This window comes from Heliangelus exortis, chromosome 9, assembly GCF_036169615.1.
Source record: "Heliangelus exortis chromosome 9, bHelExo1.hap1, whole genome shotgun sequence".
NCBI lineage: Eukaryota > Metazoa > Chordata > Aves > Apodiformes > Trochilidae > Heliangelus > Heliangelus exortis.
The window spans coordinates 16,701,258-16,727,315 of NC_092430.1; the positions used below are offsets into that span (position 1 = coordinate 16,701,258).

A 26,058-nucleotide genomic window follows, 5' to 3' on the forward strand; every position below is an offset into this window, starting at 1 on the left:
GTAGTGGTGTGGGTAAGAAGGTTAAAATGAATAAGTAACCTGAAATACAATAGAGTAATGAAGTCAGAGGACAGAGGTGGTTCTTAGAAGAACATACCAGCCCTGAAGTCTGAAGACTCTCCTGCATCATTTTCCCTGCCATTCTTTGGTTTCATGTTTGTATTTTCTATTTTTAAAGTATTTTTCCTCCACATTTTAGTGTGGAAGATCCACATGGAAAACAGTGAGGGTGCAGTAGTTACACGGGTGCAGTTTAATCTGATAGAAGTCTAATGTTGTGGGTTGGGAGTAGTCCCAGCTTTATCTTAGCCATGTTTGTTCCCCGCCACTGTCTTGTGCTGGCATTCTCATTCATTCAAGTGGGTGATCTGACTGGGAGCCCTCCTGAGCCTCCCAAATGTCTTTTTATAACTTTATTATTCATATGGGATGATATCAATTATGTTAGCAGGGCCTTAGGAAGGACAAGTTTAACAGATCTAGGCATGGAAAAAGTGAGGCTGAAGCTCCCACTTTTCTTGCACATTATTATTCTTGTTGTGGGTTAGGAGACCTGAACTGATTCTGTGGAATCAGCTGTTTGGGTTGCCTTTCAGCTTATTTAGAAAGTATTTTTCAGGATTAAATCTTAGTTATCACTCAAGTGCCTAAGCATTGTGTTCCTGCTTTATAAATTGAAAGGAAAATAAGCTTGTGATATCAAGTTTACTTACCTATGGGGAGCCAGAAAAAGCCCAAGGGAATGGCTTTTATTTCCTGGTGCCATGTAGCATGCTGCAATTTGTACATCAGAAATCATCTCCAGAAGTTATCACGTGTTGCTCTTTATCACCATCTACCCAGGCAGTATCTTTACTGAACAGTATCCTGGGATACCAAATTGATATTGGTACCATATTTTGTCAAAACTTTAATCTCTTTATTAACAGCTGTACAGCTCATGCCTCTACAAGACAGCTTCAGGTCACTACTGGATATGAAATGCTTTTTTACTATTATGTTTCTGGTAGCTCTGGGTGAAGAAGTGTTAGATTGCTGGTGCAAAGCAGTCTTTACAGATGCCTCACTGTGCAGAGTAGGGAGGAACAGCGTAAGCATCAGAAATCTACTGTGGTGAAAATACATGAAAATGAAAACCTCTCCTGCTCTGGCCAAATGATAGAAATAATAAGTGTTTGGTGTTCCCATGTTTTAAGTAGGAAACATGAGATACCACCCAGAATGAGAAGTTTGTATTTTATATTTAACTAGTTTGTGTCCAAGAAAACTGCTGTAAAGATATGAGGATGTTCCTGAATGTGATTTTCCAACAGAAAAGGACAAGTTTTCATGCTGTTTTAATTTTAGTAAGTGTTAATTTACTATAATGAGGAAATAATCTATTAGGAAGCTTTGCAAAAGGTAGATAATTAAGGTGACAGAATCTTAGCTTCCTTACTTTGAAATAAATATATGAACTAGATGTATTTTATATTTTAAATAATTTAAGTGGCTTGTGTATGTATCAGATTAAATGGCATGAAAAATCCCAGGCTTTATACCCTCAAGTGCAGCTTGGAGATCATCCAGGACAGTTGATCTGAATTATTTGAACTTTTGTGTTCAGCAGAGTAGTGAAACTACATTAAAAAAATTGTGTAAATGCTTGCATTCAGAACTGAAGTGAATATAACTTGCTTGAAGTTCTTCATGTGAGGCTCAGTGTAACATGTTCCATTTTAAAAACATGGTGAAAGAGGAAGCAGTTGATGGAGAAACTATTACATATCTCCTTATGAGTTTTTGGTTCATACATCCTAAATGGGGGGGAGTGGATTTCTAGTCCTGAATGGAAGTATTCACTCAGAAAATTAATGCAGAATAGGCACTGCACATGTAGCAGCTATTCCATGCTAATTTTTCTATGGCTTCCTGGTGCAGACAAGGCTCTAGTCACTTTGGCAGAATTGTCGTGGGACCCCAGAATGGGCAAGCTCTTGCTGTATGGAGCTGATGAAGCCAGGAAATACTGGAAAGCTGGGGGGTTTATTCACCTTTCCCCCCCCCCTCCTCCCTTCTCTTTAAAGACTCCCTGGCTGAGACCACTCAAGGGAATGAACTACTTAAATTTTGTTAAATGTTTCCTTAGAAACTGATTTAGCTGTGAAATCATTAACTTCCTTCTTGGACAGCATCCTTCCTAACTAGAAATACAGTGTAGTTACCTTAACCTGATATTGGGCAGGGAAACTTGCTGCGTCTGCCAACTTCTTTTCACACCCCTCTTGCTTCTACTGTGCTTTATTTCTGGTTACTAAGCAATCTTATGCCTGTTCTGTCCTTCAGCTACCTCAGTTTCTGGTTAATCCAACCTCACTTGGGTAATAAACAGTTCTAGTTAACTGCTTTGTTTTAACTCTGAATTGCATATTGCTCTGTAAAGTTAAATCCTAGTGATATTCAGGAACAAATCTTAAATCCTTGAAAAAGTATTGAAGACCTCTCAGGCCTGCTGCTACACTCTTTTTCTTTAAAGAAAGTCCCGTGAGTATTTTGTGGGACTGCAAAGACTGCAGACTGCATAGTTTCCTTTCCTCAGCTTTTTTATTGCAGTAGAAAAAAAATTTAATTTCAAATATGTCTAGCATCAGCTAATTTGAGGGAGCTACATTTATTCAATTAAATTATGTCCTTAGCACTAGTTTGCAATATGAAACATAAAAGAATTCCAGTATCTTCTATGTTATTACAGGAACTCAGAAAGAAATCAGAGTTTACTCTCATGCAACTTCTTATGCTGCAAGTATCCGTCACCCTGCATTCTCTTTTCTCCTCCAGGCCAGAAAACGACACCAATTCCTGTCATGGTGGGGATGAGAAGCTGCAGTCTCTGCTACCTGGTCATCCTAATTGCAATATGAGCAGCTCCAGCATTTCCGACCTCTGCATTTCCTCTTCATGTAAGGATATTCTGCAAATTCTGTTGTTAACTCTTGCTGTCTTGCTTGATTGGGGCAGGACTTTGGGGCCTAGATTGTTGTAGACTGCTTTTTTGCAATGTAGCTGTGGCACTGCCCTCCCTTTGTAGACCCCTGGGGCACAAGGTCGTATTTCTGCTTAATCTGAATGGATGGCTGCAGAGGTAATGTGTGGTCAGCAGAGACCAATGGTCTCACTCGCTTTCCTCCATCTTGTGTCTTGTGGAAGTGCCAAGGATCATACCCAGGCCTTCTGATCTGCAAAGTAGGTTGTATTTCACTCCATGATGTCCTCTGCGTAGGGAAAGAGCTGCAGCCCAGAGGCAGTGTGCTTCCCAGCAGTCAAAGCCCCTTACTTGATCAAATACACCCTTGTTTGGACCTCAATGGATCACTGTCTGCTGGCACCTGCAGGCTCTGTTGGCTAGACCTCTGTATTAAAGTTGAAGGCAGCTGCAGTTATCTGCTTAGATTTGCCACTACATTCAAACCAGAAAAGGTTGGGGAGGATGGGAAGCCAAGTGCTGTGTAGCTGCATTGTGCGTGATGCTGCTCAAGATTCTGTCCTTACAACCTAAGCTGAAATTAATGCAAGCTTAGCTGGACCTAAGAGCTCAGAAGCACATGGCAGAATTTAGAAGGTTACAGGCTGCTGAAATACTCAATTTCTGACTTGTAATATCCACAGGATCATGGAACTTCAGATGTGAGAGTTTCAGCTTGGTTTCAGGGTTTTATTAACATTTCCAATTAGAGATTTAAGGCAAAATGTTCTGCAGTCTTAGATAAAGGATCTTGCAGCATATCTGCAGACAGGAATCTGCTTGTGTAATGCTGATAAATATAATGTGCTGAATGGAAGGTGTCTGATAGAAGCAGATGAAACTCTTGTTCAGACAGGCAGTTGGGTTCTTGCTGTTGTATATGAGAGCTGCTGTCCCCAGGGGTCACTTTGCTCTGTAGCACCTTCGGTGTGGCTGAGCCTGTTCTGTGGGAAGGTTCACTGGCCACTTGGAACAGCAGAGGCTGCAAACTAATCCAAAGCATACTGATTTGGCAGTTTTCCTGTACAGGGAAAAAAAAAAAAAGTTTCATATATTCATGCTCCTTAAAAGAAATTAAGCCAAACAGGTATCAAAGGTGTTCTTATTTGCTGTTCTAAAGTGTAATTGGATGCAATTTCTGAGGCATTATGCAGCCACCAGGAGCCTAGCGTGCCTTCTCAACCACCCTTTGATAATATCTTGCCGGTGAAATTTATTCATTCACCTTTGTCACCTTTTCTGTGCTGCTGGTGATGTCTGACAGTTTGCTTGTAAAGATTTGTGTGGACGTTTTAAGAGGGAACCTGAGTAAGTCAGCAAAGCAAATGTTCATTTTTGATAGGGAGTATTGATTTAAAGCTTTCATGCTGAAGAAATTTCTGCCAACTTTAATGTTGTGATGTCAGAACATTGCTTGTAGACTCAGTCTAAAACATTTTGTTTGCTGTTTTCAGTGAAAATTGTATGTAAGTGGATACTAACAAGAGAACTACTTTATATGCTGAAAAATCTTGGAGGTCAAAGTATACTGCATATTGCAAGTTTATATATATATATGTGTGTGTAATTATATATAATATATATATATGTCTGTTTGTGCCTTCTAATATATGGCAGGGAACAGTACAAAGCAAAAAGGTGAAAAAACAGTTGTACTGCTTCTAGAGTCTCTTCTCATGCTTTGCCAAACATAGCTGTGCAATAAATACACTGTTTATAGAGTTCTGATCGTTATGCAGTACTGTTGTCCTGGTCAGTACCAGGAACCTTCTCACTTGTAAAATACGTATTTTCCAGCACAACAGGCATACTTTGGGGTTGAGTTTCCTGCAGACAAGTTGTAAAATGAATAGTAAGGAACAAATAGTGAAAAAATGGTTAGACTAAAAGCTTCATGTCATCAGCTAGCATAATCAAGGTCATATCTCAAGGGAGCTAAGTTTAGGCTGAAGAAACCTTGATCCTCTCTTATTTTCCAAAACTGAAATCTGTCCTCCATGCCTGAACTCATTCAACTGTTCTTGTGTCACTCTGATATTTTTTCTGGGTTCATCTTCCCTTTTTATCACTTCAGTAAAGAATCAATAATTTTTTTTAAATCTGGGGTTTTCTCTTTTTTTTTTTTTTTTTTTTTTTTCCCCTTCTCTTTTTTCCTTCTTTTTCCTTTTCCCTCTTTTTTCCTTTAATTTTTTTTTCCTCTTCCCTCTCTTCCCTCTCTTCCCTCTCTTCCCTCTCTTCCCTCTCATCCCTCTCATCCCTCTCATCCCTCTCATCCCTCTCTTCCCTCTCTTCCCTCTCTTCCCTCTCTTCCCTCTCTTCCCTCTCTTCCCTCTCTTCCCTCTCTTCCCTCTCTTCCCTCTCTTCCCTCTCTTCCCTCTCTTCCCTCTCTTCCCTCTCTTCCCTCTCTTCCCTCTCTTCCCTCTCTTCCCTCTCTTCCCTCTCTTCCCTCTCTTCCCTCTCTTCCTCTTCTTTCCTCCCTTCAATTTTTTTTCTTACTTTTTTCTTTTATTTTTATGTCCTGCAAGCAGGAAAGTTGTAGACTAAAGATAACAATGACCCCTGGTCATCTTACTACACTTGTTTTTCTGAATGTCAGACACTACATATGCTGGGCAGCCAACTACTTGTCTGAAAGTGACCTGATCAGCATTGTTATCAGCATGTGAGAGCAAATGAGGACAGCAACCTGTCCTGAGCATGGGAGTATTGGAGCTAGGGATTTTTCCTAAACTATTATTAAACTTGCACATCTTGGTAGCTTTATGTGTCTCAGCAAATTGTCCTTCCCTTCTCCATTTGTGCAAGGCATAAATGAAGTATATTGAATACGTGATAAACCTCAAGTCTGACAGAAGTGTAAAATGCTGGATTTTGTCCACAGTCTGCCTGTTCCTGTGGATAGGTACAGACAACTGCAAGTGGTTTTGAGTTAAATGTGATATCAGCTGATGGTCTGCAAGCTCCCAGTGCATTGCAAATGCAGAGAGTATAATTGCTTTGAGAACAATCCAAGCATGGTTTACTTTCCAACTGCAGAGGGATGGGAGCCTGCACACTGCCATGCTCCATGAGCATCAGCTCACCTGCTGATGAGCCCTAATGTGCTCTGCCACACTAACTCACCAGCCTGCCATTATCTCAAGGTTTCCTTATTACAGCAGGAACTGTGATTTGTGTTTCTGATAAAATTGTAATGGGAGAACTTCTCATAGAACTGTTTTTCTTTTTTAAACAGTAGTTGAGATGAAGTCATCTAAAGTATTGTCACCAGGCCATAGGACGGACCGAAGCAGCCCAGGCGATGACAATGCCTCCTCTTCCCGACCCACTGACTTCAGCCAGGACAAAGTAAATGGGCAATCTCCTAGGTATGATTTGTCGAGATGAGAACCTAGAAATACAAGAGGCATCTGAGGGGACTTACCAGCTAATTCCATGCTTCTGTAAAGACAATCTGTGAAGTCATTTGATGTATGATGTAGTCTGGTCTGAGACAGCTGTGGTGGTGCCTGCCAAACAAATTACCCTTAGCTGTGCCAGAGGCAGCTGTTCAATTTCTAGGCATCTGGTCCAGAATGGGAGCAATCTCAAGCAAGACATTATAAATTAACATCACATGAATGCACAATGTAGTCTTCTGCAAATAAAATTTCCTGATTCTTTCCTTAGACTATAACCCATGAAAAATTATTTATTGCTAACAAAATAGATAGAATTGTGAGAACAGGGCAAGAATTAACTCGCAGAAGGAAGAAAATTAAGCATTTAAGTGGATTCAGGATGTTTAAACATGCTGTGTTGCTAGCACTGCTGACCAGAGTCCCTGTTTCATCCACTAGACAGGTATAGCAAGGGAGACCATATTGTGAGTTCTCCCAGCAATGGTTTCCAGTCTTTGAAACAATTTATGTCAAAAGAATATGAAATATTTTGCTCTCTTTCTTCTGTTTGTGCCTTGAAGCCTCTGTGAAGCCTTTGTCATATTCAGGACTGTGATGTTACATCTTGGATGAGAACTAGGAATTCATTAGTAGTTGGCCCAAGTTTTACCCAAGTATTGCAGGGTCTTCATGTGTCCTTCAGACATTAACAGCTTTTTCCTATAGCTAATTTGATTGGGCAAAGTTTTAAACAGTAAGTGTAGAGAAATCTTAAAAGCAAGTACATTCCAGAAGTAAAACACAGAATGGGTGGAGATGTGTTGAAGGAGAGATTTTTACCAGCCCTTTATGGATCTGATTTTGCAGAAGTGCTTAGTTATTTGTGTCAGTTAGAACTCTAGCACTTCTGAAAACTGGGCTCTCTGCTTAATGCTTTGTTTCCTTCTGGCCTACAGGTGCCTATTTGTGGTTTTGGGGAGTTTGGTGTGATTTTGTTGTTTTGTAGTTTTCTTTTTTTTCCCCCAGACGTGCTGTTTCAATAGTGAGATCTGAGAAATTATAAACTGTCAAAAAATTATCACTGTTTAGCAGTTGAAGTGCTTAGTAGTCATAGCTTTATCATGGCATCACTGCTTTTATTTCTACTACCTGTCCAAACAAACAGTAGCTAAGGACATACTGCAAATACAAATAGACCATGAGAATTTTATGGCCAAATTTTTTGCTTTGTGACAGACGACAGACAGACAGATTTTTTAGACTTTGGCTTCCAAGAAGTCATACATGGACAGTGTCTTGCCCCCAGACCTTGGTAAGAGGCTTTGCTTCTCTACAGTCATAACCTATTTTTAAAAATATGTATACTTAGTAATACTGAAATTTTTTCTTATATATCTAAATCTCAGTAACAGATGTCTAATTGAAGACACAGGTACAGCATCCTACAGAGGAAGATAAGATCTTTTCATTGCATGCTTCCTTAGCATGCATACAGTGATTTGTGCTTACAAATGCAGCCTCAAGTTACGGATATGGGAATGTAGCCATTCAGAGTCCAAGCAAACACAGGGTTTCCTGTGTCAAGGGTCTTTTGTTAAAATGTTGGTGTTGCAATAGCTAGACCTGCCTTTTCATTCTTTCATTCCTGGAAGCATACTTTAACTTGTTTGCAAAACAAACAGAACACATAAATTGCTGCTTTGCTCATAGTTTTGACTACTGTAAGAGATGTCTCCTTCCTTCTAGGCAAATACCAAGACCTACCTAGAAGGGGCATGTATGAGAAGGGGAGGGCTGAGTTGTGATGATAAAGCAGTCGCTGCTGTTTCCCCTTTTCCTCAGCAGTAAATTGGGAATTTAACTGCACAGATATTGGTGAAATTACACTAAATCAGTGTGAGAGAAGAATGAGGCCCTTGTGGTGACATGTCTATTGCAGTTGTTTTATTTCCACAGGAACAAATGATTGTTCTAGCTGATGCATGTCAGACTGGCAGCTGCCCCTACATTGCTGTTCCCTGCTGCATTTCAATTATGTAAGAATAGACCTGTTGTGCTAATCAAGGATAAATTTGTAATAGACTTGAGTTGAAAATTGTGGATGGCTGAAAAAGCCCTTATTTTTTTTATTGTGACTGTGTCCAGTATCATCATCATAAAGAGTTTAAACTCTGTGGGACATTGTTAGGTGTCTAGTCACAGAAATCACAGAAAGTTAGGGGTTGGAAGGGACCTTGAAAGATCATATTGTCCAACCCCAAGTAATGCTCTTGCTTTTCTGATAACCTGGTAAAAATGGCTATAAGTCTAAGTGTATTTCTCTTGGAGAAAATAGTCGCAACTTTGAGCGAGTCCTGTCATATTTCCTGGATAATTATTTTGATCCCAGTGTTGGTCTGTTGTGCACTTTTTTACGGACAATTATTTCCATTTTGCCAAGTGAAAAGTTTTATTTCTTCTCAGCGCAAATGTAGGTTTCTTTGTGATTTTGTTGTTGGGTGGTTTTTTTTTGTTTGTTTGTTTTTTGTTTTTTTTTTTGTTCATGCACTTGCTCACAAATTACCACAAGTTGTAGTAAATTACTCCTTTACCAAATACTAGGGAACATTTTCCCACAGTAGATTTGGCTGCTGCTTTCTTCATCTCATCAAGTTCTAAAGGATGCCAAATAGCAGTGTTCTGTGTTATTTGGAGGATTAATTATTTTCTGTTGATCTTGGCCTGTTTATTGCTGTAGTAAAAGGTGTGGTGGTTCTGTTCTCCCTGGGTACAGGACAGAGATCTGCTCTGCATTTTCTCCAAAGAATGGTAGAGTTTTTTCAGCTTCATTAGTATTTGGTACCACCTTACTTCATATAATCCTTTCCTGAAGTTTGCAGTATGTCAGCCATCCTGTGTGACCACTGCATTTCTCTGTGGTGTAGTGACTCTGGTTGCATGGCTTTACATGATCTCCAAAGTGTTCTTGGTCCAGCTGCCTGGGTTACTGCAGGGAAACTCTGTGAACATTTGTTGATAGCTGTAAAAACGCTTTTTAGAGTATGGGAACGCAGATCCAGGGTTTTATTATCTATTGCTGAATAAGATAAAAAGAAAAGATCGTTTACTTCTCAAAACTTGCTGTGAGGTTGTGGGATCTTCCTTTTGTATCTACATTAGCATATCCTCCAATATCTAAGATTACCATGAGGAGCACTGGTGAATTGAAAACCCAGCTCTTGTACCAGAGTGAATAAAATGACAAAAAAAGCAACAACAATGAGATTGTTTTGTGGAGAGAGATATTTAAATATGTCTGTGATCCACCACTTGGGGTTTTATCTGGCCAATCTTTCTTTTTTTTGCTGGTATGTTTCTGCTGCCATCCACCACCTTCTCCTTTGAAATGAGACAAGTGCTATACTCAGAGATAGGCAGAGGACTGCAGAGATGGCTCCTAACAGGCCAGTTAGCACGTCTCTGTCTTCAATTGTTATGCATACGTATGTGAAATATAGACAATTAATGCTATTTAAAATACAAAAGAAACGCTTGCTCAAATCTGCCTGCAAGGTGAATCAGGGGTGTGGACAGGCTAATCAGCACTGCCTCTGCCACATTCCCAGGAGAAAAGGGGAGATTAAATGTCTTGAAAATGCTCCTAATTACTCTTTTGATGGTCACAAAGGGTTCTTTTGAGGAAGCTTATAACACGGGGACTTTCCATTTTAATCACTTGTCTCGGTGGCACCTTTTGCAGTCTCCTGCCTTTGGCTGTGCTTATATTTCCTTTAAAAATACGATTAGCTTTTTCATGGACCTGTTATTCCAGCTTAACCTTTTGTCCCTCTTCAAGAGAAAAAAATACTCACTAGAACAAACAAGAATGTAGAGTAAGAATAGTTTGAGACTTGTGATTTCCTGGTAGCCAGTATTTTTGTACCTGGGAAAGAATACAGTGATGCTGAGGGCAGGACAATGTATCCTCACACAGTCATGGACTAAATTTTAAGGAATTATATTCTTGCAGCACATGCAGATTGTGAAATAGCAGCAGCTGTTTTATGTTCTCGGTGTGAACAAGGAACCTGTGTGTCTGGGGACTTTATTTCACAGATGCCATCACAGGTTTTGGCTCTTTCAACAAAGCCTTTAGGGAATTCTACAAATCTTATCGCAGGTGGGAGCCAGAGAGGCTGCCTCTGGCTGCCAAGATTGTTACCTATACCTGGGAGAAATAAGTGTCTGTGTCTTAAAAGGATGTATTTCTGTGCTGTAGCACATCTGTAGTTTTTTTTTTGGAACCTCAAATTACATCTGTGTGTGTGATAAACACAATGGAAAGCAGCTAGAGATCTGTTACTTGTCTGCAGGAGACTTAACTGAACCTGTTCAATCCTGTTGTCCAAAGAACCAGGTTGGGGTTGGACAGACAGGTCAATGGAGCCAGGTTTAGAGGCTGTGTGGTGAGTGCATGCCCCAGGGAAGTACCTGTAGTGCCATGTTCCTTTCCTTTCTCAGTCTTCCTGGATTTTGAACCGTCCCTCATGTTGTCACAGCATGTACTGCTGGTTTCACTTGGCTGCAGACTTACTATGCATACATATTCATCCATCATTTGCTAACCCTTTCCATCTCCCCTACAGTGAATTTCCCTCAGCCTTCACCAGCAAACCCAAGATCCCTCGCACTCCTGAACCGCTGAATGCCAGCCCTAGAAAGGGAGAGGTCCCAGCCATTGCCCCCCAGTTCTCTCAGTCTGGACCCCAACAAACAAGCCGTTCCAGGTCCTCAGGATCATCCACAAGGAGCAGACAGAGTAAGTGGAAAAAGTCATAATTCTCTTTGTCAGTCCCTGGGTTGGGAAAGGAGGGAGCACTGTAGTAGCTCTCCAGGAATGAAGTTGTATGCTACAAATGTGCCAGGAGTATATGACAATGTACTTGTCATCTGCAGGATGTATGACTATGTAATTATACCCTGCTGAACACTGGTCTTGTTTCCAGGCTGCCATGTGAGCAGTTAACAGACATGCTTTTCCTGTGTCTGGGTGGAGAAAAGTGCCCCAAATTCCCAGAATTTTGCAGGAAAGCTTCTAGTCTCAGACTGTATTTTCTCTATATGTCCTTAGATTATTTTCTTTCCTTTAGACACTTGTTCATTCCATTGTGTGACTTGTTTAACGTTCTTGAATTTGGATCCCTGGGTGTGTCTACACTGCAACTGAATGTATACCAGATGTCAGGCAGTTCAGAAGATGGGATCAGGGCAGCCAAGCATCGTGTGCTGCTTGTGGCAGCCCTGCTGCTGGAAACTTGTATTTAAGCACCATAAGGATGTGTTGTTGCCTGAATAAGTGTAAGCACTAGTAGTTTGCATTGGACTCAGAAGAGAGGAGGGCCATGATCCTGAGGTTAGAGGGGAAAGATGGATGCATGCTTTAAGCCAGCCAACACAAACTCAGTAAAATGGAAATGTTGATTTCAGATGGTTGCACAACAATAAACGTGTATGGTGTGTAAACTGTGGATTTTGGGGAAGACAGAGAGAAGAAAGATGCATTCTTTAGTAACAAGTAAGTTTTTTCTCTGGAGTGCAGGTAGGACTATCTGAATTCAAATACACCTCAGGGGCCAGTGTTGATAGGAACAGCAGGAGCTGTGTGCTGTATATTCTTGTTCCAAAGGAATAATGAGAAGTTTAGTGATGATTATTTGATCAAAATATAACATCAGCTCTACTCTTGAGCTGTAACTGTTAACTTTAAACACTTCACAAAGACATGATAGCTCTTAATACTTGTAAGCCTTCCCAGGAAGTTTGAGGTATTTGTGTATCATTAGCTCCTCATTACAGGTAGGGAAAATTAAATGTGAGGAACTGAAATAACCCAGTAAATCAGCAGGAGAGCTGGAAAGAGCTTCCTAAAGTCTTGTGTTTTGCTCACTCACTGTTGTATATGCAGGGAGATAGGGTGGGTTCATTCAGAGAGTACAGGTGAGGCAATAGAAGGGAATGTCCTTGGTGTCTCAGGGAAGTGTTGACCTAGAGAGATATTGCCTGAACAGTCCTGTGCTTAGGTAATACTGCCAGCTCTTTTGGCTTTACTTTTGGTGCAGATGCTCTGTGTTTTACCTTTGACATAACTGCTTTCTCTTTCCTGCTATAGGATTCTACCCTGACTGAATGTGGTGTTAACACCTGAGAGTCTGTCCCTGGTTCCTCCTTTGGTTCATTTACAAAAGCACTAGGCCATTGAGAAAGAAAAACTCTGATGAAAAGGGAAAAGTATACTGTATGTGTGCACTAAAACTCTTACATGCATTCTAGTTTCTGCAGGGCAGCTTTACAGTCCTCTGTGTGTGTGTGTGTGTGTGTGCTATGAAAGGTGTGACACACGTGTCCCTGTTGTAGGGCTCTGGAATAAGTTCCTGTGGCACAATGTGCATCCTAAAACTGAATATATAGCAGGCATCACATCTTATTAGGTGTCTATTTACCTTTCTTCCAGAGGTTTCTATTAGTATTCTAGAAAAATTATCAAGATATCATGTCCCAGTGGAAGACTGTCTTTTGTTTATGGATTTCTTGGTATTACTGGTGAAATACAAGCTTTTGTAGCTGATGAGCATGATGAAAAAAAAATTAGTTTCTGATTGTACTTACTTGATGTGCTTATTTTAGAGACACATTTTTAGCTTGCTTTTAATATTTATTATAGGTGTATTTTCTGGAAATAAGTTCCTTTTACATAAACCCAGCTGAAACAGCTGGTCTGCTCCTCTTGGAGCATGAGTGGAATGCCTGAGGAATGCAGAGGAAGCACAGGTACTTAGTGGAGCTACAGGCCTGGGGACAGATTCCTGCCTCGATTGTAGCTTTCTGCAGTGAGCTGGGGCTGTAAAGCTGCACCTTAAAGCAAAACTGAGCTCCTCCAAATAAAACTACTCATGCTGAGATTTTCCATGGATTCCCAGACGGTGCAGAGATCATGCTGGCAGCATGGCTAGACCCTAGGGTGGACCTCCAAATCCAGATTTTTTTCACCTGTGCTTATGTGCTCCATGTAGACATGGTCGAATGGTTTTATCTCTCATGTTCCTTATTCTGCATCTCTTCCGAGCTCCTCCGCATGGGCACACTCAACCTGTTTGCAGTGTACCAAGTTCTGGATAGGGCACAGTGGAGCTAGGGTCATACAAAATTCTCTACCAGAAGAAGGAGGAAGAATTTTTGTCAGGGATCTGACTGGGCCATAGCGTCTCCCTGCTTCTCCACAAATTCTTTCAGTGTCCCTTGACAAGTGGTTGCCATAAACACATACTGCATTTTCAAGTTGCAACACCAGTTGCTAAGGTGCCTTTGTGCATGTTCTTTGAGGTGTTTATGTCACTGTACAGGTTGAACAAGTGTTGCCCTCAGGCAGCATCTGTCTTGTAATAAATCTTGCTTTTAGCTGACAGACACTTTCTTGCTGTTTTTCTGCAGGCAGCCATTCCTACAGGAAGTGAGAACAGTTCCTTTTCTCGAGAATCACCTGTCACATTGTTGAAAGACAGAGCCAGCTTCCTGTAATGAACTCCACTGGCAACCTACTGAGAAGAAAGTGAGATTATTGACTTTGCACAGCGATTCAGAAATGATCTGATGGGATGCATCTGTTATCATCTCTAAAGCTGGCTAAGACAAGAGCCTTGTTATTACAATTCAAGGTCTCAACAACAGCCCAGGACCGTTAAGGGACATGGATATAATTCCAGTGTCTCCATGACGTGGCCACCTTGAGAAGAAACTCCTGCTCTCTGCCTTCTGTGTCAGAGTAAATGTCGTTTGGAGACAGTATGTAGGTCTCAGCACAGATGTCTGAGCAAGCAGCTGTCGTGTTTACATGTTGCTTGCTGAACTAGCCTGCCACTTGCTTTCAAATTACACCTTTCTGAATGAGTTGGGAGGTATCTGAATTCAAAGGATCTCCAGTAGGAGGGAAAAAGGCTCTGCCATATGTGCAGAGCCTCACTGCCTAGAGCAGTCTTGTGTGGAGTGAGATCTCTGTTTGGTTACTAGAGACTGGAGAGAAAGTTGTTCATCATCTTGTGATTGGCCTGTGGCAGGTGAAAAACTCCACCAGTCCCATAGCAAGCACCCATGTTCAGCTCTGAAGATCTGATCACCATGTTTTTCTGCAGCAATTGCTCCTATTTCTTCTTCCTACATTGTTGTTTGTTGGTTTATTTTTTCTTTATTTTCTTCTTTAAAATTTGTGGAATGAATAATCCATTTTTTACACTGGAATGAAGAACATTTTCTTCATTCATAGGAGGAACCATGACAATGTCACCAGAGCAGAAGCAACTTTCTTTTCACATGTGGCTGTGGACAGTCTTCTTTGGTCTTTGTTGCTTTTTCATATTTTCACTCCTTAGCAATGACTTGGTGTCTTTATAAAATTTGTGATGGTCTTCAGTGAATGTGAAGTGCTGGCTAGGCAAGAGAGATCAAGAAGCCCTCTGCTAAAGAAAAACCAGCAGTTAATTCTTCCAGTGAATGATGAAGCTGGTTCTGATCGTTTTTTCTCTCAAAAGCAACAGTGACCAGGAAACACTAAAGTCTTCACTGGAGGCTGGCTTTTCAGTAGCATCCCCTTAGGTGACAGAGCCATTAGGACAACAGCAGCTTTTCCAGAAATGCAGTTTATCTGGGAAGCTGGCTGCCACTGAGGCAGAAACACAACAATTGCAGGAAGTATATTTGCTGTAGGTGGACTTCAAAAGGAAATGCTTTAACAGGTACAAAAAGGAAGAAAGTAAAGCGTTTGTTTTGGAGTTTCACCTTCAGAAACAAAGAAGTGGAATGCAGCCTGAAAGGTGAAGTGATTCTAATTGTGACACTACCTTCCCATAGAGTAAAGAGTTTTTACATAAAGCCACCAAGCGTTTCCATAGAGGCAGAAGAAAGCTTTGTGCTTGTGCTGAAACCTTGAATTGTGCCTCTTGGCATGTGGTGGCAACTGAGGAGCCAAAGCCATTTCCTTGTGTGATGTAGTTGCCATGAGACCCACTGAGATCAGTGATGGTGGATCAAATATTTGCAGAAAGGGCTCCCAGGCACAAGGTCAGTGACACCTTTGGATAAGAGACTTTAAACTGAAATCAGGGTGTTTTGTAGGAGAAGATATCTCCCGTTTTAAGATGTAGTCACATTCACGTGGAAGCTACTGTTTCCTGCTCAGTAAGTGCAGGGTGCCCACAAGCCTAACACAAAGCAAAGATCGTGGGTGTTGCTTTATCTCTCAAACTACATAGGACATAGAATTATTGTAAACACTTCATAACCCCTGTCACATAGATCTCCATGATAGACAAAGAAATCACCAAAAATCTCTGACTTATGCTTAGATTCATCCATCTCCTTTCAGAGCTGATAAACTCAACTAATGGAAAAACATCCTCTGGTTCACAAAAGGGCAGTAAATGGCAAACAGCCATGTAGCTTACCTAGTGGTCTTCCAGGCAGCTTTTCTTTTTCCTCTGAAATGCTGCCTCCTTTTTGTATTGTCATATCAATGGCCAAGCTGATAACACTGAAGTGCTAAGCATGCTCATTTGCATATGTGGATAACACAGAATGCTTCATGCTGAGTTTCATGTTGGAGCAGAACTGGTTCTCTGAGGTGCAGGGTTTTTTTTGTTTTTTTTTTTTTTGAGGCGGGGAGGGAAAATGACCTGAAACAAAGCACCCCGAAACCTTACTGGCTTTACTGTTACTTGGAGTAAAAACTGTACTATTCTTTGAAGGTCATCTGGAGGAGGTGGGTAGGTACCCACCAGCAGATCAAAATTTGTGAAAAACAGAACTGCATCTTGCAGAACTGGACTGAAAGAAGCAAGCTGAAGGATATGTGGTTCACTTCTTACTTAGGCCTATTGCAATGCAGAACTCTGTATGTACATTTTTTCACCTTTGAGACTGATGTTTTAGAGTGTGTATGGAGTTGGAAAACTGTGAGAGTGTTTTTTATATTAATGCTTGAAAAACTTAATTTCCCAAATACTTGAGGGAAACTATGGATATGAATAGAAATAAATTATCAGTGAGCAGTAATTTGAGAGGCTGACAAAGTAATGTGTCCTCTTTTTCTCTGTGAACCCCAGTCAGAGGGTTTTGAAGCTAATAAGTTAATTCTGCCTTTGTTAGTAAGACACCACTGTTCAAGGCTGAAAGGTCCCTGGATAGAGGTCAGTAACACACACATAGCAAATTCTGCACCTCACTCTTCAAAGTTGTTGGGTGTTTTTTGTATAGGCCATGTAGAGGCCACTGCTAGGTACAGCACCACCCTGGTGAGTTCATAACAGGAGCAGTGGAAATTGCTCCCTGAATGAGAGGGGTGTAATTGTACTTAAAAGTGGCTGTGATTTTGTTTACAATAAGCAAATACAGTTATTGCATTTGACAAGATCTACGAGGGATTTTCTGTGGCCAAAGTGCTATGGGATGCAAGCATGCCTCATGGATATACCTTCTAAATAGGCAGTCTAGTTTTGTTTATGGGTACTGTTATGAGACATAAATTGCATAAGTCTATTTAAATTTGCACAGAAGGGTCATTCTTTACGAGTGCTTTAAAATTATCTGGGAGTGACTGGGTAAAAATGCTTCTACTAGAGGGATTTTTTTCTTTTTCTTTCTCTCTTTGATAGTTTTGTTTGGGGTTTCATGAACCTTTGTAACTGTGCATTTGCTTACATTTCACTCTAATTTATTATCAAGAAATTCTGCCTCCAACAGCTTTGTCTCCACTGGAATTGAAAACACAGCTCCCTTCTGTTCTGCTCTGCAGAGGTAGCATTGTTTACTCAGAAGTGTTGCAAAGCAGGCACCAACCACTCATTGTTTGTGGTTTCTCATGAGGAGAGCCCAGGCCATGCTGGGATGCCACCAGTGACATTGGTTTGGTGTCAGAAATATTATTTGTTGGAGGATTTAAGTGTGATGTGGAAGACAAGCAAGGAAGTTCTTGGGAGGAAAAATATTGCTGTGATGGGAAGGGACACAGTGGTTGTTTGGTTTGGCTTTGAGTGGTTTCCCTTAAGAAAAGTTTCACTAGTCTTAAAAATCAGAGTGGAGGTTACAGCTGGAGATAAAGCTCTGCATTGTGTTCATGCGCATCTTTGATTAGTGGTAGCAAAAAAGCAAACAGGCAACCTTCCTCCCAGTTATTTATTTACATCCAGACCTACCTTTTAGCTCACAGCTTGAATTCCTCTTTGAACCAAAACTTCCCTGTCATGTGCTTGCTGGCACATTGAGTCTGGCTCAATAATGGAACAAGCCCTTTCCCAGGAGATGGAATGTTGGAGAGGCTGGAGGACAACCTTCCTCAGCAACTGTAATCCAGCCAAGGGGTGTGTGAGCCCAGCACCTTGGGCACACCAGGCTGTGCCATGTGGCACTTTGAGCTTTAGAAGGATACAGATCTATGGGAATGACTAGCAAAGAGGCTATAGATCAAGCCTTGCAAGCTCCCAGCGATCCTGGTGAGAATGGAGTACTAAAACACCTCTTTAACTAAACCCTGTGGGCTTCTCCAGGCCATCTTCCCAACCTCCTGCTATTTGTATAAATTGTAAAAGGAGTGGGACTCTTGAGAATTTATTGACAGGTGAGAAACAGAGATATTTCAACACAAACAACACAAACTTTAAAACCAGAGACTCTTCTGGCCAAGCTTTATGGGAATCTGCTGCTAATAGATTTTAATAGAAAACCAGCTTCTGAGTGCAGAACATAGAACACTGTCCTTCTGCATTACCAGACCAGTAATACATCTAGCCTGGCATCTTGTCAGATGTGATGTTTCAAAGCAAGATTCTTCCCTATGCCAGACTGCTTTCTGCCCTGCAGGGAAAGGGCACTGCATTCAGTTACGGGATCATGATCCAAATTTCCGTTCTTTAAGGATCTGATGCTCTCCAAGCAACAGGCTGAATGGCACACCCCAGGACATTTGATAACTTTTTGGAACACATCCTCCTTTTACTGCAAGTTCTCTCAACAATTCTTTGCATGTGGTCCACGTTTCCAAGAAACTAAGGCAGCAATTTATTGTAGTGAAAGTGAAAATGCGCCACACAAACCGTGAGAAATCCAGGTGACAGCTTTAAATATTTGCTTGGTTCTTATCGTCTTCAAATATGGGAAATGCTTTTCAGATATGATTTTAAATCCATGGGTTTGGAGAATGTCCATTATTTTGGTCATTCTGAGGGTGAGTGACCTAACACTGTGTTTAATTTTAAAAAATTATTTCCTAGATGTTTTGCTGGCTTTAGTTTTAGAGGTTGATTTTCATTTTATTTGTTTTTCTTTTAATGATGCTGAGAGCTGATAAACAGGACAAATATAGAGGAGTGGATACCTGAAACAATAGCACCTACCTTGTAGATGTTTAAGGTGTGTATATTAGACTGTAGCTGACAGGTATGAATGCAGAGGTCTGAAAATCAGATCACCTAGTGAGGGATTTTAGGAGGTGAAGACTTTCTGCTGCTCTCAAGGAAAATCAGCTTTTATGGACCCAGTTTTCATGAAAGTCATATAGTCCTCCTTTTCTGTGGAGTGAAAAAGTTGAGCTAGAGTGAGGATGGGAGGTAAGTGCTGGAAATAGCAGCTCTGTGCCAAGTGATACAGTTCCTCATTTGGTCTGCCATGTGCCGGTCTGACTGCCCTAGCCCTTGTCTGGATCCGGTTGACTATTGGCAGAGGTTGAATGCTTCCTGAGAACAAATCACTTTATTGTTCAGGTCTGCTCATGCCCTGCCTTTTGGGAGCGTGCTTCATGTTGGTAGCAAGAAGCAGGACCATTAGCACCAAATGAATTCTTTGTCGAGCAGCATGTCTCACTGAAATTTTTACCCTTTTCTCCAACTGCTTTCCCCCTGGATCAAGTTTGCAGTATCCTAATGGGCTGGCTCTTATTATATGCTGGATCTTACACAGCAGATGACTTGTTTATTTTTTTTTTTTTGTTAACTTGGCAGATCGTGACTTACCATGATTTTCCACAAAACTGGCTCCTTTCTTTTTCCTCCTCTTCCAGTTGACCAGCTGGGAACTGAAATGAGGCAGCTTTGGGACTTGAGGAAAACACTTCTGTTTCAATTAAGCCCCTTCCATGCTCAAGCCCTGTGGAAACTGGGCTGTTGGAAAATTTCCATCCTGACAACAAACTGTACCAAAAGCTCAATGCCAGGGAGCTCCTAGTCATGAGCCACGACCTCAGGGAGTGACCCACAGACAAAGTATAACAGCATTTCTCAAGGGTACCAGCACCCCACCCATGCCTTAGCAATACTGGCTACAGCATCCATTGCTATCCTGTTCCTGCCCAAATCCAGGGATCAGGACTGTCTGGAGCTACTGCATCTCTGCAGCTACACTGCAGCTGGGGCCAAATTGTGTATTGGGAGCCAACACAACTGGTCCCATAGCTTGTGATCAACCTTAGTGCTTATGTGTCATGGGAACACAAGCAGCTTGGCCCATATCTAAGGCTTTTAGGTAGTGCCACAATAGGCTGTAAGAGTAAGAAGAATTTTATGTGCTTCTCCCAAAACTTAAATATTGGTCTGGTTGAGTTTTCAGTCATACTGACCTGAAGTTTAGTGTCATCGCACTCAAGTTCAGGACCTGACCTTTGCAGAACATGATTCCCCATGTGTGCAGAACGGGTAAGAAATAATTTACTTTTGATTCATTTTCCACATAGGTTAAAAAAGGCTGATTCCTGTACCATAGTTTAAAATGTTGGTGTGCTTGGAGCAGGGGCAAGGAGAGATCATCATAAAACTGTTCCTCTCCAGACCTTGTTGTCATCGTGACTCTGACACTGCAGGTGGTGAGGATGCAGGTTTTCACAAAGAGACCAAGGCTTTTTAACTAAAACCAACCCAGGTGATCTTACACAATTTATTTTTCTATGTGAAATCTAATATGGAAAAAACACCCCAACCTTGTTGCTGTAAGTATCATTTTCATTGCTCTTAAGATAGAAATATGTCCTTTAACCCAGCCCAGCTTCCTGTGAGCTGCTGTCAGGAGGCAGCTAGTTTTCTACAAGCACTGTCTCCTCGCTGGCAGCAGGGGATGTTTGGAGCCTTTGTGGAAAGCCAATTATCTTGTTCAGGTGCCTGAAATGAGCTTCAGAAGGAACCTCAGCACGTGTATGAAAATCTGGCCCTTTATCCTGCAGCAGTGGCCTCTCTGAAGAGTATCTGTGTAGTTTCCTGTCTCTGCTTCCTTTCCTCACTCTTTTTGTTTTGATAGGGAGGTTGCTTTGTTTTTCCCTGCAATGGGAATTATTCCATAGGGTTGGTTTGTGTTCATGTGCTACAGAGACAAATGAGGCTTAGAAAGCTGTTTGTCCCAGGCTGGAGCTCTCTGAAAAGTGCCTGGATGTTTGGTGCTTGCTGGCTGAACCCCCTTATCCTTTGACCTGTACCACAGCCTCTGCCTCCAGTGCAGAGCTGAGCCCAGAGAGCTCCCAAAGGAGAGCTTTTCTGTCTCTGGTATTATGCAGGAATCTCCTTCCTTTTGTGCTGGTGCTGATTAAAATCTCTTATTAGCTTTACCTTTTGGCCTCTGACGCCAGTACTTTATGTAAAATCATTTCCTAATGAGAACAGTTTAGGGCTAGTCAGCCACTGAAGTGTTACATGTCCAACGTGAGGGCTCTGTGCTTCCTTAGATGCCTCTCAAACCATTTCCGGGCAGTGGGAGGGGGACAGGGCTTTGCCAGGTGAGCTGGAGTGGATTTCACCTCTTTCTCACCACAGGGGCTGTGCAGAGCAGCAGGTCCCACACTGCCTTATCTTCTGTGAAGCAGACTGGTCCTGCTGCCTGGCATAGTTAGTGGTGTAGCACACGTGTTTCTTTGAATGACCTTCCTTTGGGCTGTGAGTGTGGTTTGTACCGGGAATACCCTGTCCCTGCTAGCAAATCAGCTCCTGGAGAAATGTCCTTGCTTAGGTGTGTTGGAGATGATGGAGGGGGTGTTATCACCACGACCTTAGGGGGGGGTGTTTGTGGGTTAACCCTGGTGGGCAGCTCAGCCCACACGCAGCTGATTGCTCCCCTCCCCCGTGGGATGGGGAGAGAAGTGGAAGGCTAAAAGTGGAAAAATTGTGTAGAGATAAAGCAAGTTTAATGGGTAAAGCAAAAGCAGTGTGCACCAGCAAAGGAAAATAAGGAATTCATTGACTTCTTCCCATGGGCACACAGGTGTTCAGCCATTTCTAGGAAAGCAGGAACATTTACTTCATCATGCATAACTGTTATTTGGGATGACAGACATCATAACTCCTTCTTCCCCCAGTTTTTATTGCTGAGCATGATATCACATGGTCTTGGATATCCCTTTAGTCATCTGTACCCTCCCAGCTTCTTGTGCACCCCCTGCCTGCTCACTGGTGGGGCACTGTGAGAAACAGGGGTGGCCTTCATGCTGTCTAAGTAAGAGCTAAAACATCCCTCCTTTATCTGCACTGTTTTGGTTAGAAATCCAAAACATAGCACCCAGCAGCAACTATGAAGAAAATTAACTCTGTCGCAGCCCAAACCAGTTTTTGTTTGGGACAGATGTGTTGGTTGGCATGGCCGTGGCACAGAGGCTCTTCTGAGCCTCTCTGTGCACCAGGGAAATGGGTGGATGTCAGCAGGGGCTGGTGTAGGGCTGGCACCCAGTTATTGGACACAGGACAGTTACAGAGACAGTAGAAATCAGGCTTCCCTTAACATTTATAGGGGGGGAGCTGAGAGAATGTGGCATACAACCCTGAAAGGAGTGAGGGCTGTTTGTCATCTGCTCCATCTCCAGGGAGTTTCCACCAGGCACCTTTAAACCCCCAGTGTGGACAGGAGGGAAAGTAGCCTAAAATCCCTGCTCTACTGGGTACCAGGCATCAGGGGGTCTTTGTGCTTCCAGCTGCAAAGAACTCCTGGGAACCCTTTCCCACCAGTGTTTCTGCTCAGTCATTCCTTGTGCACTGGGGCTGGATCAGAGAGTAAAACTGCACTGGAAGGTAATTTCTCACTTTTCTCTGGCCCTGCAAAAGTTCCTGTGCATTAGTCCTTGTAAGTCATGCTGTCACTGCCTCATTGTGCCTGTGCTTTTGCAGGCTCTTTTCAGCTCTAAGGAGCAAGTTATCAGCTTTTTAATAATGAAAAGCTTTTCCTCTGTCTTGTCCTGAATTGATGCCATAGAGCAGCAACTGCCCCAAACACGCTGCTGCTGTGCCCAGCTTGTACTCTGAAACACAAGGAAGGAGAAAGCAAAGAAGTTAAAAGCTCTGGCTTACTGTGGTTCAGCCTGGTTTATTAGCTCGGGTCTTTATTGTGCACAGCAGCCCAAATCTCGAGTTTGACCCTCACGCCTTCCAGGTCTATCTGCAGCGGTTGGTTTGTTAGGCTCTTAACCTTGGAGAAGATGTAGGTGTAGTAGAGGTTGAATCAGTACGAAATTGATGTTGTTCCCCACAACGTAAGAATCAGGAATGGAAACCCCACTCCGCCGCCACACCTACTTTCAGACCTCCTTGAACATCACAAAGAAGTTGAGAAATACCTTTGTGGCTCCAGTGCCCGGTAGTTGTCTCACATGCAAATGTAGTAACTTAAAAGTGTCTCCTTATTTTAACTCCTTCCAGCCTGAAATGGCTTTGCCCCTGCCTCAGGGTAGGTAGGGAGATTGCAAGAGACAGAGCAGGAGGCTGCCTCGGAGCCTTGCTGGAGCCAGCAGGCATGGAATGGGGCAGGGGGCTGGGAAGGAGCACTGGAAAAATGTTCAGTGTGAGTTTTAGGGATGCTCCTGCTTCAACCTGTATTATTTATTCTGAGGTACCTGTTTGTTGCTGGTAGGGGTGACTCTCATGGTCCCTTAGCATTGTCACCTGTGTTCTAGCAGCAAGGGTAAAATGGTTTGTGCAGGGTGAAGATGTGAGGGTTGCTCTGGGTGCAGGGAGGGTGCAGCTGGGGTACCCTGAGCTGCTGCTGCTGTGTTCTGACACTGGCAATGTGCTGAGGGGCCTGCAGCTGGGGATGGCCTGGAAACTCAAAATGCTAATATGATTGGTGCCAGCTTATGCTTATTTTCATCCCCAGGCAGAGTTTGAAGCAAGTACTTTTGACCCTGAAGGCTAGAAATAGATTTTGTTTGTCAGGACAACAGTCTGTCTCTCCCCCACTTGTGTGGCACAGAGCGTAGGGGGTGGATGGGATATCCTACATCCTGCATAAACTTTCCCATGCTGTACCTGCATCAGGTAGGAGCTGTCACAAGGGATCTGTTTTTAACTCCATATCCACTGAACATGAAGCCCATGCCAAAGATTTGGGCTACATCAACCCATCCCAGTTTTTCCTAAGTTCCACCACCCACAGCTAATGGGGTTCAAAGTTTTGGTGCAACGTGTCCTCCTTGCATGCATCTCCCTTTTGCTTGCAGGCCCAATTTTACTTTTTCATGGCATACTGTTTTATGCAGGTAAGAATCTGGTCAGGTTTCTGTTGCTTCAGTGCACTTGCTGGGTATTACTTAGACAATTTATTTTGGCACAAAGGAGGGAGCAGGCCAGAGCAGGTTAGAGCTGTCCGGCCTGGCCGTGCAGGAACCAGTGACAAATAAATCTCCATAAATGCAGTGTACATTCTTCTGCCTCTCCCCTTCCTCCACACATATATCAGTTGCTTTTCCAGATTATTGAGAAAAGAATCTCTGTACTTCCTGGGTGTGAAAATTATTGGTTGTCCCTTTGCAAGCAATGAAGATAATTTTTCTGGCAACAGTGCAGCTTGGCCAAGGGCTCTGCTGCTGGATGCCTTATCCCAAGGTCAACAGGAGCAGTAGAGATGCTGGCTTCAGCCCAGTGAGCAGCTGCTGGGTGCTGCTGGGGATTGCTCAGATGGACTGGGACCCACCTGGGATGCAGGACCAGCTCAGGATGGAGCTGTTTGCAGGGACAGGGCTCCCCTCCTTCCCTGCCCACCCTTCCCAGTGCCCTGCAGGGCTGGAGCGTGGGAAATATGCACTCGCCCTTTCCCCTGTTCTGCAGCACTGGGCCTGGGAAATGGGGTCCCTTTGGGACTCTCAGGGGTCTGAAAATATTTAAGCCTTACCCATCATCTGTTTCCCTGTGGCTTCCAATAACCCCCTTCAGCAGCATAACATCTGGCACAGCTGCCATTGCCCCCCAACAGGGGCAATGCCTCCCCATGCTCTCCATGGCCTGTGCTCAGAGGGTGATAGGATCCATCCCCCCACTCCTTAACAAAACCAGGTGATGGTGGAAGGACAGCGGGGGAGGGAGTGGGAAAAGAGTTTGCCAGACATTGTTTGTGCCAAAGCCTGATGCAGCAGCACCTGCTCTCCCCTCTGCAGCAGCTCAGCCCTGTGGGCTGCTCTTTTGGCTGCAAAGGGCAGGGGGCTGGTGATGAGCTGTGGTCTTCCCCTGCCCTGGGGCTGTGGGACCAGTGCGACCAGTCACAGGGCTCTCTGTGGCTGCTGGTGGCTGGCACTGATGTCCACACAGCAGTATCTTGACCTCATGGCTGGGAGTGTGGCTTCTGGGTGACCTTTCCCAGGTTCAGCACAGCTTGCAAAACCTTCTTACACCCCTGGGCTTTTACAACTCGGCTTCGTTTGTTGTGGCAGTTTCACTGGAGATAGGAACTGAAGAGGGAATTCACCCCTACAGAAACCTGGCAAGCACCCAGAGGGTAGGGCTGCTGTGATCCACACCTCAGCCCATCTCAGCCCCTCGGTTCTACTGCATTCTTCTCACCAAGATTTCTAGATTTCCCCTCTCCAGCCCTGCTTCTGGAGAACAAGCCTGGCCCCTGGGCAGCATCCTTCTGCCATCCCCTCTTAGGACAGATGCCTGGGCAAGAGAAGAGGCTTGTCAGAGGGCTGGTAGTAAACTCCAGGCAGGGATTCCCCATGCACCTTCTGACCTGCCTATTGTGCTTGTTTACAGTCTGGGTTGGATGTTTTTCCCCTGTTTCTTTTCCTTCTTCCCTAGCCCAGAGCTGGGATGGATGCAGGTCCATGTGCTCTGAAGGTGAAAATTAACACAGCATTGGTGACTGCCCAGGCCATGAGGATCAGCCCCTTCCTCTGGTCTGCACTGAGAGCTTCCATTATAGTGTCTCCCCAGAGGGACAGACACACAGGTGGGCACACACATTCCTGCCTCTCCTGTACAGGAGTTTGTGACTATTTTTTTCAGCTAGTTTGATTATTCTGGCAAACAGAACAGAAAATCACAGACAACAGAGGCAGTGGGAGGCGGAAAAGAGAGGCAGGATTCTTGTGCAGCCTCATGCTTACAGGTTACCCCTGGGCTTGTGTGAGTCCCCACTGTCACCCATGGTCATCTTTCTCTTTTTATCCCTCGAGGTGTGCAGTACTGCTGGAGAGATTGTGACAGCTGAAGAGCCCTGGTGTTATACATTGGCAGGTGGGTAAAGCTCATTTTGGGGTACATATAAGCCCCACCCTACCCTGCAACACCATGCATAGACCTTCCCATGCTCCAGCATGTCACTTCAGGCCATGGGACTCAAGTTTCCTTGCACAAGCAGGACATATCCCACAGCAATGGTCTGCAGCCTGCTCTCTGTGCAGCCCTGAGGCCCTCAGGAACT

At 43.2% G+C, this 26,058-nt stretch overlaps 1 protein-coding gene across 2 annotated transcripts in view; it reads left to right on the forward strand.

The window, feature by feature from the left end:
- Window positions 1–16,461, forward strand: part of ARMC9 (armadillo repeat containing 9) — a 58,329-nt gene extending 41,868 nt beyond the window's left edge. For both annotated transcript variants that reach the window (XM_071752438.1, XM_071752437.1), the window contains 4 exons: window positions 2,818–2,939; window positions 6,237–6,369; window positions 11,007–11,179; window positions 13,849–16,461. In XM_071752438.1, the coding sequence (XP_071608539.1) occupies window positions 2,818–2,939; window positions 6,237–6,369; window positions 11,007–11,179; window positions 13,849–13,871 (451 nt within the window). In that variant the 3' untranslated portion in view covers window positions 13,872–16,461. The remainder of the gene's footprint in view (window positions 1–2,817; window positions 2,940–6,236; window positions 6,370–11,006; window positions 11,180–13,848) is intronic.
- The last annotated feature ends 9,597 nt before the right edge of the window (window positions 16,462–26,058 follow it).